Genomic DNA, 15,462 nt, shown 5'->3' on the forward strand with positions numbered 1-15,462 from the left:
TTAGTGCTCCTTAGGTGATCACAGACTTAAAGGGGATTTGCACGAGGGAGGAAACACATCCTTCGATAAAAAGAGAAAATGTGGAAAGAGGCCACCAAGGGAACCCCAAATCATCATTTTAGTGACCTCAATTGGTGATTACCTTGCACAGAGTAACACTGGCTTGCTAACTGGCTGGGCTGCCTGGAGCTGGGCTCCCTCTTCCCGGGGCTCAGCCAGAGGCTGCGGGCTTCAAGCCCTGGGTGCAGGTAATACCTAGGACATGGCTCCAGTCAGCAATATTTCACCCACAAACTGGTTACTGTGCCCGAGGGAGGTTGGAGTCAACTCCGTACATATTTAACTTTTCCTTTGACAATAATTTCTCAGAATGCTAGGTCCTAAAAAATTACAAGGCCTCATTCAACATAATAAATTGCACCTTTCCTATAAGACCTTGCCTGTTATTGATTCCCTGGGAACATCTCCCTAGTTTCAGGGTCCATGCAGATTCAACTACGGGTCTGGCCCTCAAAGTTTCTTCTGGCTTGCTGATTTATCTGAGATCTTCGATTTTTCAGATCTTCAGTTCTGCATGTGTGGACGCTTCTCCCATTCTTTGGTCAAGTCTTCCTTTCCTCCCTCATCAAAACTTCCCCTAATTTTTTTGAGGCCCCCACCTTCCAGGAGACTTTTCCTCACACTCGTTCCTGATGATTCAGTGAGGGGTGGTGCAGAGAAGTAAGTATCGTGTTCACGTTCTCCTCTCACTTGGGGTCTGGCAGCTCTGTGTTCATGCGAAAGCTAGTTTAGTACTTTGGCCCTCAAGCTTCATATGTAGGAAACATAGGAATGAGAGGGTCCAATTCCCAGGATCATCTCTGGCCCACCAACTCCTCCTCAGTTTCCTATCAACCTTCTTAATGCCAACTACTTTCAAGGTGTTACACCAGATTCTGTGAGGCAGGCCGGGAAATGTTGCTCTTGCCGCTCTAAGCGAATTCACAGTAACGAGCTACGGAAGGTATGAAGCAAATTCAGGAACATGAACACATGGCAGAAATGTAATAGGGTCACATGAATATTATGGGGAAGTAACATTCTGGAGACCTTCTACAGGTCAAGAGAGCTATATTCCTACAAACTATCAACCCAGTGTGCCTCAGAGACAAGGCCCCTTGCCACTGATTCTAGAATAGTGACTTGAATAGCACTGGTGTGGAGGAAATACCCAAAGCTGTTGTTTATGCCCCTTATCTTGAGCATGTGAGTGTGTCTCTCTCAAAACAGAAACCCTGGGAAGGGAAAAAAAATGTCCATTCAGGAGCACTTTCCCCTCATATGTACTATCTCATTTCTTTGAGTTTTATTTCCAACTCTTCTCCTACACATTCTGCTTCCTCCAAGCATCCAGCCACAGGAGAATATTTATTTCTACCTGTCCTTACTTTTTTTTCTTTTTAAAGTATTTATTTAAATTCCAGCTAGTTAGCATACAATGTTATATTAGTTTCTGTTGTACAATACAGCGATTCAGTGACTCCATAGGTCACTTGGGGCTCATCGTGTTAAGTGTGCTCTTCACCAGCACCCCCCCCCTCTGGACACCACCTCTGTGTTCTGTATAGTTCAGAGTCTATTTCTCAGTTTGCCTCTCTTTTACCCCTTTGCTTGTTTGTTTTGCTTCTTAAATTCTACATATGAGTAAGATCATACGGTATTTGTTGTCCTCAGACTTATTTTGCTTAGTGTAGTACCCTCTAGCTCCATCCACATTGTTGGAAAGGGCAAGATTTCACCCTTCTTTATGGCTGAGTAATATTGCATCACACACACACTCACACACACACACACACACCACCTCTTCTTTACTCATCAGCTGATGGACACTGGAGCTATTTCTATAACTCACCCTTGGATGCCTCTCCCTATTTAAATTTGTTAAAGGCCCTAGTTGAATTCTATCCTCTCTAACTGGACTTCTAGAAATATTCCAACCTAACACGTGTCCCTAGCACTTATTTGTGCTACAGTTCATTTTGCGTTTATTACATTCAGAATTAGAATAATACATTTGCTTTTTACCTCTTCAACTTGGTTGCGAATTCCCAGAGAGTACTGCATGTCTGTGCCTATACCTCACAGAGCCCTGCCTGTAGCACATGATCAACTTGTTCTCCGAGAAATCCTTAAAGAGCTCAATCTATACATATGGTGGAAACACAAAGAACAGCTGTTCATATGACATGACAATGATATGGAATGGACGACAGGAATGGCTCAAAGACAACACAGAGAAAAGGATTTAGCCCTATGCCTTCATTTCTGTGGGTTACCTCCCGATGGCAGCTGGAACCTACCTGACTGGTGTCGATGGGGCATGGGATGAAGGAGGCTTGGGAGAGGGACTGGGTGGTACCCAGCAGATCTCTAATGCCTTCTGCGTCACGTTTATATTCTTTCACAGGCTCCAATCTCATCTTTTCTTTTGGAAGTAAGGCTTCATAGCAAGGGGCATAGCCAGAGGGAGGCAGGAACTTAAATTCTCCATGACGTCCACCCATCAGGAAACGCACCCTGTGGCATTTGGAGAGACCAGGAAGAGAGAGGTTAAAAAAGGAAATCCCAGCCCAAGTAAGTAAAAATTCAACATCAGCCACCCCACCCCCAAATTATTTGTTGGGAAGCGCCTGAATTTGGGTTTAGTGTAGTGAACAACAGAAAGTATGCAATAAGGCAGTGGAGAGAAGGGTCAGTGTGTGATCCTCAGCTGACCCATGTCAGCTAAGTTCTTCAAAGTTAATTTATACAGAAGTATCACTAGACTTTACAAATCATGTTTTTCCCTCACTCTAGTAGACAAGTCATTATTGCAGATATTATTACTAGAGTACTGAAAAGAGTAACGGTGATCATATTAGCCCCCAACGAGGTCATACTAAAAATACAGCATGAGGACTTCAAGTCTTTTTACTCGAGGGACATTACTCACATATCAAAGAAAAGAAAACACGGCATAACTATCTGGGGGAAATAGAAAATTCTAACCTTCAGATGCAAGCCAAAGATGAAGTAATACCAGACTATGAAACACAAATGTTAAGTATACCAGGTGCTATTTGAAGGGATATCTGGCAGGCGCTGCAGTTCCCCAAAGCAGCCATAGGAAGGCGACTCTGAAGAGGCATCCGGCATGGGGCCACAGCCATAGCAAGCCAACCAGGCATCAAGCGTTTGCTCACTGGGGTACCAGTGCCTCTCTCAGGGGCACCATGACCCTGCTGGCATCCAAGCCTGACACTTGGTCCACTCCAGCAGTGCCTGCAGAGACCTCCCAGGAAGGGGGAAAGACACCCGGGGGCTCACAAGAATAGCAGGCACTGATTTCCAGTGTACCGAAGTCTTTCAATATGTTAATTCAGCATTCTGGCTGAATTTCAGCCTCACATCTAGGTTAGGTTAGGGTTATAGTTACATCCCAAAGCTCCCCTTGCAAGGAAGAGAGGACGACAATGAAACATTTCAAAATGACACTTCATATTCTCCCAGCTTTGTAACAAGAAATAGGACTTTTGCAAATCAACAACAACCATATTAATCTGAGGGGATATGACCACAGTTTTAAGTAATTTAAAGCACAAAAAGATATGTAGCCCTGCATGGTCAACACTCATGTCCCACAGGAAAAAACAATACATACAGAGCATCTGCTCTCAACCCTCTCGCCCTCCTCCTCCCTCTGTAGAATGACGAGTTACTGAACCCATATGATGTGCTGTTCTCTGCACGGAAGACTCGGCAATGAACAAAGACTACAGTGTCCTGGTGTCACAGAACAGGCATCCAACTAGAAAAATAGTCATAATTACTGATGGGGAGGTACTGAGGAGGGAATAAGGAGGACAATGTGGAATAACTCCCGAAAGAGGGTGGCTCCTAGATTGGAATGCAGGAAGGCGTCTCTGAGGAGGAGACATGAGCTAACCCTGTGGGATAAAGAGGAGGTAAGGAGTCTAAAATCTGGAAGACTGAGCATTCCAGGCAGGGGAACAGTAAATGCCAAGGTCCTGAGGCAGGAAAGAGCCCAAGGGGCAGGAGAGAGGTGGGAGGGTGCAGTGCGAGATCAGGTAGAGTCTGTGAGCCATGGCAAGAAGAGGAGATTGTATTCTAGGTGGGCAGCTTCGGGACGTCTGTAAGGGGAAGAAATACAAGCTGCTTCTTGCTGTGCTATGATAAGAGATCAGCAGACCAATTAGCAGGTGTTCGGAGGCACCTGACACCAAACTAGTCACAGTGGGAGATGAAGATAGGCTGAACCAATGTGATGATGGACAAGATGGAAAGCAGCAGCCAGGTCCCACTTTTGTTTTGGAATAAGGATTGTGAGGCTGGAGTGGGTACATGTGTGCGGGAACATGAGGTATGTGGAGGAAGCATTATGACCCAGCAAAGCTCTCACAGCAAGACTCTCCACCAGACCTCACTTCCTTTCACTTGAATGTTCTGGTCAGGCAGCCTTACAAGAGAGTCTCAGTGTTGGCTGAGTAATTGTGATTGTGGAAGTGGCCTAATTATGAAACCGGAAAATAAAACTCTCTCTCCAAGTGGGAGACATTAAGGGTATTTTTTTTTCCCTTCCCAATACAAATTCTTTATCCAAACAGCATTTTACAAAATGCTGTTTTAAAGTTAATTATAGAAATCATACGAAACCCTCACTTTCCCATTCTGAAGTACTAAACAGGAATATAGAATTAGAATCACAATAGTCCCTTGTGAATGTTCCTACATTAAATGTTACATAATGGGGTTGGTATACATGTTTTAAGAATATGAACAATGACATTAAAACAAAATTTAGTCATTAGCCTTCAATGTCACTAATTTAGTGAACTTTCAGGAAATAATGACTAAGCCTTGAAATTATGGGTTGAGAACTTCCCAATTCAACAGCAACATGGCAGACTGTGTTACTGACATGCTGAAATCATGGGATAGAACTAGATCATTTTGAGCAAAAGAAGATTGTGGGTTTTTTTGGTCTCGTCTTCTCCTTGAGTATCTTTTCTGTGAGAAGCTGAATGCCTCAGAGCTCATACAGCAAGTGTATTCTTTGTTACTCACTAGTGTACATATTCCAAGAACAAGTAAATCATCTCCTAAGAGGTCTTCTAGCTGGACTTAATTATTCATGAACTGTCTTGCCAGTTCTGTTTTGTTTTAAAATTTCTCTTACGTTGTAACATCTGCTGTCATCTTCGGGATAGAGAGTGAATCAGAAAAGGTGGAGTGCCACGCAGCGCATAGGGGAAATCACAATTTCTGTTTTTATATTCAGTTATTAAAAAGAGAATGATAATTTGGTTATATGTCTTCTCTCCTCTAATGGCCACAAAACTGTAAAATAAAAAATTTACATAGCCAGAAATCAGTGTTTACTGCTCACTGAAGCATTTGTCTCTAAATGTCATTACACTATGCTTCAGTGGGTGGAAGAAATGGTCCTGGGTTGCTCCCAGAGACCTGCCAGACAGAAGCCCTGCCCGCTCAGTAGATGGGATTGGACAAGAGCAGGTGCCAGGCACCTCTATGTCTGTGGCTCCTTCCCTCACGGCCCACAGTCTCTTGGAAAGGCTCCAACAAACCACCACTAATATTGGTGGTACTCCTCATAACTCTCTGGGAGATCCAGCTGACCAAGTCAAAGGAAATAACTAGCGATAAAAGATAGGCTTCAAGGGAATAATCAAAAGAAATCCTTGAAACTCACTTTAATTATTTGAAGATATTAGAAAGGGACTCCCCCTCTTAGAGTTTTAGCAGAGGTCCCACAGACAGATAGTTCAGAGGATGCCAATGTTTGCACACCCTGGATTGAGATGCTGGATCCACTATGAAAGTCCGTCCAAAAATGATGAGCCAATGCAGCTTTAGCCTGTCACATACCTCCCCCCCATAAGAAAGGGAAATAAGTCATTTGGAGAGAACTGTCGGGGAGAAAGGGAAGGGAATGCACTCCTATCTGAAGTCAAATGCTGAGTGTTTAAGAACACTGAGAAACTTGCAAGTGTCCCCTGGAATTTAGTGAGGGACATGTTTGCCTGGTGACAGAACAGAAAGAGAGAAGGAGACAGAGGGACAGAGAGGACCGCAAGGGAAAGAGCTGCCCTTCTGTTCAGGGTGCGACCAAGGACAATGTTCCTAGAAGGCCAGATAGACTCTATGAGGGAGCCAACTGTCAGCTATCTTGAAAGGAATTATGCCCAAAAAGGCAAAGAACTGCACAGAGATCAGAAACCCAGGAACTGGGGTAGGTGGGAAGCCTGGGCTTCAGGTTGGCCAGAAGGGAGCAGCCAGTATAGGTGGTAAAGCCTGTGTAGAAAGAACTGCAGGGAGATAGATGCTCATCGCCTTATCTGGAGTAAACTACAAATGGGTCCCAGAAGAGAAGGCAGCAGCAATTGTGTAAACACTCCAAGTCATTACATAAAGGTGGGCTGCCCGAGGCACCTCCCCACCTCCCCATCCCCACAGCTCCCCCTGGGCTCAACAGAGGGTCTGAGGCAGAGCTGGCTGGCGCTGGAGGAGCCCGGTCTCCTGGCTTCTGACTGCAAGGCCAATGGGAAAGACCTCTCACATGAGCTGCATACAAATCTGAGTTTTTATAGCCAAATAAATGGCATTTTTATGTTACCAACAAGGATGTTCTCATTCTTACGAGGAGTAATAAAGGTTACAGAGTCTGCCCAAGAATTTGCCCAGAGCACAGATTTGAAGGGACAGCAAGAAAAACAACCAAGTTATAGACGCATAGTCTACTTCTTTCAATAAATCCAGTATCTGGCCCTTAAAGTTTACCATCTGAATCATTTGCCCCACTCATAAATGAGAAATTTCCAATGAAAATGTAAATCTCTCTTCTCCAGGTGCATTCTCTGCTGCTCCTTGGGACTTTCAGAATCTCCTGGCTTCACAGAAAATGTTAAATTTAAAATAAAAAGATAATTAAAGAATTGAGTTCATTAAAATTAGTTCTTCTTGATCCTTGGATATTTCTCTACATTAATGGATTTTAAAATCAATTTCATTAATCAATTTAATCTCCTGCACTAAAGTACCTGTTATCATTTTCTGGAGTCCTTCCTATAACTCAAGACATTCTATCAGCTCTGAAAGAAGGTTTATTTTTTTTTTCTTCCTGAAGTGATTACTGTAAGTGACTGTGTCCTTAGATCCCGCCACCTCAGAGATGAGCAACAGCTTCAATAATCATCTCCTAGGAGTGGGGAATTTGGGGGATATGTGGAAGAATTTTTTATTTCCTTGACTGATTTTGAAAACAGAGCAAATTGTATTGAAAAACTCCTGCTAGCATTTGCAACCTAATCTTTTGAGACTTAAGCATTGCGGATTGCCAATCTGCAGGAGATGACTGCCTAGTGCAAGTTCTCAGATTTGGAAGACTGACCAATGAATAAAACACACAGTAAAAATCAAGACAAGGCTTGTTATGCTCCAGAAGGATGACTCGGGCTCTTTATTCACAGCTTACTCGCAAACATGTGACGTCACTTGAGTCTGTCTTACTGGACATCTCACTGCTCTCATCTGCTACTGCATCTCTCCCAGACAGTGGGGAAGGTACTCCAAAGAAGAAAAGGATACAGGCTGTGGTTAAGAGGAGGAAGAATTAACAAGCTTTGGCTGACCTGAATTCAACTCAGAAGGCATGATTCATAATTGCATCTTCAGTTCCTATCGCAAAGATGGGAGAACAATCTAAGTGATGCGTTCCCACATTCATACTTCTTTCTGGCCAGGGTTTGATGAAAGCCCAGGGCAATCCAGCCAGTGCTCATCATGTTCTCCACAGAGGTATATTTATCTCAGCAATAATTTCCACAGCATTAACCACAGCACGCTGGAAATAGCGAAGCTGTTGGTTACCTGAACTTTGGCCAAGTCTGGTAGATACCAACAGAAAACAAACAGCAACCACAAATACCAACCACCTTTGGATATTGTTTTTATAAATCAGAAAGGGCTGGTAAAAGAGTTATGTGAGACAATTAAATAGGTCTATCAGGGGTTTAACTACGGCTATAAAATACATTCTACTACAGCGATGAACTCCTCCATTTTCTGCAAATCAAAAAGTATCACCCCAAGTTCACTGTATGCTGTGGCTTCTGTGTCATGTTCTTGGTGTGGTTCATGCCAAGATGCCATCTTGCAGGGTGAGGCTATATTTTCATAAGGGGTTTGCTGGCGTTTAAGTAACTCAACTCTTTGGGTGGTTTCCAAAGTACACATGCCTCATCCCAAATTCTGTTCAATCAGGGTTGTTACACTGAGGGTCTACTTCATGAAGAGTATCCACAAACAAACCACACGGAGAAGAGAACTAAGGAGGCACATTCATAATAGTTAGAAAAGAAAGTACATATTGATTTGTGAATTTTGTTAGTAATTACTCATGCTGCCTTTGACTTCACTGTGGATAAATCTAATTGCAAAAGATTTTTGCTTTTCGATGATTGCTGGCAGGGACATCTTAATCAGGTATTATTAACAACATAGTTTGTAGTTATAAAAATAATTATGAGGTCACAAATTCAAGACTGTGACCTCAGCAAAGACCATTAAATAGGAGGAAATAGGGGTATACAAGAGAAATCTAGTTTAGAAGCCACACAGAAGTTGAAGATATATATGAGAAACAATCCTGAATGCTTCTATGATAAGAGAAGGCTCTCTTCCTAGAAAGGCATGATGTTGTACCTTGCTGGGAAAGAAACTATAGAAACAGGCATGTATTCTACTATATTGGGTGAAAACAAAAATTTCTTTTCAATTGTATTATTATTTTGTATATGAAAAATAAAACTTTATTCTTTCAGCTTTCAAATTTGCATTTTTGGGGGCAGTGTCATCCTTGACATGTAGTACTGCTTTAAGGGGGATTCCACATTTTTTTCTGAGAGAGAGAGAGAGAGAGAGAGAGTGTGTGTGTGTGTGTGTGCACATGAGGATGAGTTGCGGGGGAGGAAGGGAGGGAGGAAGAGAATCTTAAGCAGGCTCCATGCAACATAGAGCCCTGTGCAAGGCTAGATCTCACAACCCTGAGATCCTGACCTCAACCAAAATCAAGAGGTGGATGGTTAACCAACTGAGCGCCCCAGGCACCCCAGGCCTCAGGGTTTCTGTTTGCCTTCCTCATCTTGATTACTCACAGTGGAACTTGGCACAGAGGACTCAGTCACCTAGATCAACCACATTATTAACCATTACTTATTTTCAATAAGATATTTTCATTGACTTGAAATTAATATCCTGGTTTCTCTTTCTAGCTTTCTGTACGACTGAACTAAAAGTAGCATGGAGATAAACTTCTGGGTTTCAGCACCAAGTCATAGTTTACCAGTTGATAGGAGGGTAAGTATTGGTATATTGATCCTGTTTGCTCACAAGTAAAATAAATTCATTGGCTACTCTCCGACACAGGAGTAGCACCGAGAATGACCAAGGATATTATGTGAGGGACCTGGATGTGCTTCATCAAAATGTATTTTCCAAATGTGCACTCAATTCCATCTCTCCTCAGATCATATCATGTTCTGAGAACCAAAGACCGGGATATGTCCGAGGTGATCTTTTCCTGTTTTCCTGACAGAAAGGAGGCTTGAGAGACATCAAGCCCCCTGGCACCACGTTCTAGCTTTCCAACTGTTCAGGGGCTGTAAGCAAGAAGTTCTCATAGCTGAAGTACAAACTTTTCAAGTCAATATATCTGGACAGTTTCTTAAATACTCTCACCAGTTGTGCCTTATAAATGGATAAGAAAAAGGAATTGTCTAGCCTTGGAACTTTGCTGTTCCTTTTCCTGTACTGAGAGGGCTGCATGCTCTGCTAACCTGGATGAGAAATGCTAGAAGAATCTTCTATATGTGGATACATTTGAATCACCTATTTCTTCACCTCTAGCTGCAGTTCTTTGCCAAGAGATTTCAATAAGTCCTCGCCAATAAATAAATAAATAAATTCACACACTTAAAGATCCTGTATCATTGCGCTGAGGGATATTGGATGGATGAGTTAATGATTAAAAATCATTATACAAGACTGTTGTATGGCCTTGAGAAAGTCCATTAGCCAGCAGACCAAAAAAGGTTCTTTTCTCCAGAGTTCTGACTTCTGGCTAAGCACTTCTCTCAGATGAGATGCTTGAGAAGCAGATGTACTTGCTCTGAAAACAAGTAAAACCCAGAGTGGGATATGGTCAAAACAAAGAAGGGAAAGGTGGTGATGCTGGGTGAACAAGGCCATTAGTACCTAGGCAAGCATGGTCCTGGGAACAGACTGCTCAGAGAGACCTTGTCTCTCCAAAGAAGGTATTGAGCCAACAGGTGGATGACCCAAATGCTGTTACATCGGATCTAGACTTCTACTCATCCTCTTACTTCCTGGGGAATAAAGTTAGGAGATACATACAATGCTGTTCACCACCCTACTCCTGACTGCCAAAGGGTCTCTGTTCCAATCAGTTCTCTTTGTGCTTACAGTGTCTCCTTCAATAATGCTCCTTGTTTTCTACATGCCTCTTATGGATATCAGTGAGGAATGATAGGTTACATCATATTTAAAATGGGAGAACTGGAATAAATTCTTCTTTTAAAATTAATTATTTTATTTTTTATTAATGGCAATAGCCTCAGCAGAGGGAAACACAGTAAAAAAAAGTTGCAATTCTACAATACAGTCACTGGGGCTGATAGAAGATTCTCTGGCTTGAAACACTGATGAGTAGATTTGCAGCCCTACGGAGGTTTTACCATAGTGCATCTCCATTTGTTAATAGAATCTCAATGATATTTAATTTAAATATATTGTATCCATCTACATGAATAGGTTTACAAATATGTGCGTGTATCTATATGTATTCTGTGTTACTCTGTATGTTTGCAAACATATATTCACTTATACCATGTGTATTTGCCTATGTCAAATGCCAAGGCTGAATATCATTTCCAAAGGATAAATCTTTATTTCTAAATTATTTAACTGAAACAGAACTAAAATTTCATCCTCTGTTGGAAGATAATATGAACGTGTCTTAGTTTATCAGTCTACCTGAGGTGCTGAGGCCTATCATAGTGCTGTCACTTTGGAAATCCACCCCCAAGCTCTGAAATGGTTTCTCTGTGGTCCGAACTCCAACCATCTGTTCTCCACACCCCTTCTTTCATGACCCTTTCCAATGGCTTCCATGGAAACCAGTGTGATTCTAACTGTATTGACTCTAGTTTCCCACTCAGTTGACTGTGATCTCTTTAACAAACAGGGATCAAGAAATTTTGGGGTAAGAAAACTCGTAATGGGGTTTTGTGTTACAGACATTAGAACATATAGTCAGACTAAAAAAATACAGCATCTGGGGTGTCTGGGTGGCTCAGTAATTAAGCATCTGCCTTTAGTTCAAGTCATGATCCCAGGGTCCTGGGATCATAGTCCAGCATCAGACTCCCTCAGTGGGGAGACTGCTTCTCCCTCTCCCATTCCCCCTGCTTGTGTTCTCTCTCTTGCTGTCTCTTTCTGTCAAATAAACAAACAAAATCTTTAAAAAATACAAAAAACACAACTTCTAACTGGTACAAGGGAAGAGGCAGAGCCATGAACACAACAGTTCATAGCAGTACGTAGAAAAACAGCTTGTGTAGTATAAATCCAATTTAATGTCAAAATACTGAGATAGATAAATAAAAAGGTAATACGATTATCTCTGGATGGTATGATTTGGGTTCTTGGTATTTCCTTGACTTGTTTTTATAAAAGGGAAAAACAAAAAACAACAGAAAAATAAAACTAATTGTGAAAATGTAAATCATAAACTGGGAAAATATTTGAAACCAGTAACACAGTATTAGTGTTACTAATACTAATACACAGTATTAGTCTTGATGTAGAAAAAATTGCTCCTAGAATTAATATCAGAAAGGCAGAGAACACAAAATAAAAACATTGAGCTGAGATAATATGTAAGAACAGTAAGTATAAAAAATGCTTAACCGCATTGATACATTGGTAATCAAATAAATAGAAAATGAAAACTTTAAGTTATTCTCAAATTAGCAAAGATAAAAAATAACCAATAACAGTAAAAGTTAATGAAGATCCAATCGGTTGGATATTCCCATATGTTGCTTTAAATGATACTATACTAGCCTTTATCTGAAAATTTTGGAGTTGTGTTTCAGACTTCAGAATTCTTTAGATTTTAAAAAAGAAAGTCTACATAGTATGTATTAAATAGAACAACCAGCCAGGTGAGGGGCTGAGCCCCATAATCAAACACATAAGTATTTCTGCAGTTAAACATGCAAATATTCAAAAGAAGTAAAATAAAAGAAAGACTAAAAGCAGCCTCATTTCTGTTGACAACAATTTTACCACAAAATGAGTTCAGGTCAAAGTCTGCAGTAAAATGAGGCTGCAGTAAAATGAGTTTTTTTTTTAATATTAAAAAAAACAACTTACGGGTTTCAGAGCTTTTGAGATTTCAAAACTATTGATCATGATTTCTGAAGTGTTCTATACAATCTTCCTGAAAATCTACTTGGCTATGTGATTATAAATTTAGACTTCAAAAAAGTTCAAACCTTTCTACATCCATTTAAGAGGATCTTAACAGGGGGGCGCCTAGGTGGCTCAGTGTGTTAAAGCCTCTGCCTTTGGCTGAGGTCATGATCCCAGGGTCCTGGGATCGAGCCCCATATCAGGCTCTCTGTTCACAGAGAGCCTGCTTCCCCCTCTCTCTCTGCCTGCCTCTCTGCCTACTTGTGATCTCTGTCTGTCAAATAAATAAATAAAATCTTAAAAAAAAAAAACAAAAAAAAAACCAGAGGATCTTAACAGAAATGCAGGCAGAGGTATTCTCAAGGATGTCCCTAATAATTTTACTTATAAAGATAAAAATGGAAGTTGGCATGAAAGTCTAAAAACAAAGTAACAGCTATATTATGGGACAGCCAATAAAAAGATATTATGTGGCTATAAAAATTGTTTTAGGAGAATACTTAATGACTCAGGAAAAGGCTCATTAGCATGTTGTTGAATGAAAAATAATCAAGACATAAAACTTCATATACAGTGTGATGTCAATTAAAAAAATCCTCATGTATGCATAAACTAAAAGACTTGAAAATACACCAAAATGTTAGCAGATATTACACAGCGAGATCATGGATGATACTGTCTTACTTATAACTGTATCTTTCAAATTATTAACAGTGAGCATGTAATTTTCAAAATAATTATTAAAGCAAGGTTCTACATGGATCTCAGTTATCTTACTATATTTGCACATTATAAAACCCTTGGCGGTAGGTATGTATTCAACAAGTATCTCCTGAGTCAGTGATTCTGGATTATCCTCCTGCTTTCACTATCATTGTGCAGGGGGTTGGGGGGGCAGGCATGCAGGGAAGTCACCCATGGCATGGAAGTCCAAAGAGGAATTACCACGCTCCCCAGCTCACAGGAGCGGTGGAGAGGTGGGCTAACAGCTACTCTTCATGAAATCCCAGCCTTTACTTACTTGACACCTGCTGAGAAGCTCACCACAGGGAAGAAGAGCCCATCTGTGTTGAAGTTCTCAAACATCCCCTGCACGGGCTGCCCGTTGATGCGGAAGGAGATGCTGGGCACTCCAAGGTCGAGGCAACAGCTCACCACGTCATCTGATCTCAGGAGGTGCTGGTTGATGGAGGCTACGGCTCTGGGTATGCGGCCTGGTGAGCAAGGAACAAGAAGGTGTGTGGGACTCTGGAGAAGGCACTCACAGGCCACCCATGGGAGGTGGGGCGGCATCTCCGCATTTAAAACACAACTTGGCTCTCCTCCCCTGAGGTGAGCAATAAGAAAGGATTTCCTGAGCTTGTAAGAGGGCAGCCGGAGACAAGAGGAGTCTCAGAGGAAACGCTCAAATGGCCAGCAATGAGAATGAACATGAATTCAACCCCCCAGAACATGTGCTCAGATTTTGGCTGGGTGTCTGAAGTAATGAGCAAATTGCTTTGCTGGGTGTGGGTCCTATGGCGGGTGTGCGGGTGTGCGTGTGTGCGTATGTGTGCGTGTGCATGCGTACGTGTTTATTCCCAGATGCCCAAAGACCTTGCCCTCTTCCAGTTCTTCTAAAAGGTATGACCACTTTAGCCCCGGATGTAAGAGCCATCAAGGTGAAAAAAGGCAAGGTCATCCAGCCTTTAAACTGTGTGGCACAGTTTGCTTGTTTCTTTTAAATAATTCTATTAGTTCGGGGGTGGGTATTGTGGAGGGTACATACTGCATGGAGCACTGGGTGTGGTGCATAAACAATGAATTCTGGAACACTGACAAGAAATTTAAAAAAATAAATAAAAATTTAAAAAGAATATAAAAAACAAAATTCCTGATATTTAGATGAAAAAGTGTTAACAGTTGTATTAAAAACAGCATCACAATTAAAACGGAGTACGATTAAAAAAGAGAGAGAGAGTAAAGAAAAAATATTAGTTCATACCAGCAGGGAAACACATTGCCCATTATACACTGTATGGGTGATTTTTGTTCCTATTACCACATAATCTCTTTCATAAAATAATCTGTAATTTCCTGACCTTACCTATAGTCATGAGAAAATCACCACTCAGGATTTGTGTCACACCATTTTATTCTAGAAATTCTCAAAGTAAATTATCATAACTAATTTGCCCATACCCCACCAAGTTTACAATTCTATTAGCAAGAGAGCAGTGAAGAAGCACACGTTAGGGATTAGAATGGAGTTTCAGGCATAAAAAAGTATTATATATATATATAATAAATATATATATATAAATATATATATACATATATATATTTTACTTTAGAAGTAATACATGTTCATTACAAATGTTCATAATACATATAGAAGAATTTAAATAAGGAAACAATGTAACTCAATAAAAAAATGCTTTTACTTTCGAACACACACATACAAACTAGGATATTGTAGGTTTTGTGACTTGTTTTTTCTACTTATCACAAACATTTGATTGTATAATGGAATTTTCATTAGGAGCTGCATTTTAATGGCTTCATAATATGCCATAATAAAAAACCCTCTTATGATGGGTACATGAGTTGTTTACAAATTTTGTACATATATCTATGCTATGTAACATTTCTTATCTCAGCTTAGAACTTTGTAATGTTTCCAGTGGTTACTGCTATTCTAGTAGTAGGTTCTAAACAAAGTGGTGGATTTTAAAATAGCGAAGCTGCTGGGAGTATTATATAGAAAGTCTAGTTGTTAAGCAGCTGCCTTCGGCTCAGGTCATGATCCCAAGGTCCTGGGACTGAGCCCTGCATGGTGCTCCCTGCTCAGTGGGAAGCCTCTTTTCTCCCACTCCCCCTGCTCAAATTCTCTCTCTTACTGTCTGTCAAATACATAAATAAAATCTTAAA

General features: G+C 41.0%; 1 protein-coding gene across 1 annotated transcript in view; it reads right to left on the reverse strand.

The window, feature by feature from the left end:
* RYR3 (ryanodine receptor 3) overlaps positions 1-15,462 on the reverse strand; it is a 352,315-nt gene that overhangs the window by 204,716 nt on the left and 132,137 nt on the right. Inside the window, exons 19-20 of the mRNA XM_059183407.1 lie at positions 13,574-13,766; positions 2,340-2,556 (exon numbers count right to left, since the gene is read on the reverse strand). Coding sequence (XP_059039390.1) covers positions 2,340-2,556; positions 13,574-13,766 — 410 coding nt within the window. The remainder of the gene's footprint in view (positions 1-2,339; positions 2,557-13,573; positions 13,767-15,462) is intronic.

The sequence above is a fragment of the Mustela lutreola genome, chromosome 7 (assembly GCF_030435805.1).
Source record: "Mustela lutreola isolate mMusLut2 chromosome 7, mMusLut2.pri, whole genome shotgun sequence".
Lineage (NCBI taxonomy): Eukaryota > Metazoa > Chordata > Mammalia > Carnivora > Mustelidae > Mustela > Mustela lutreola.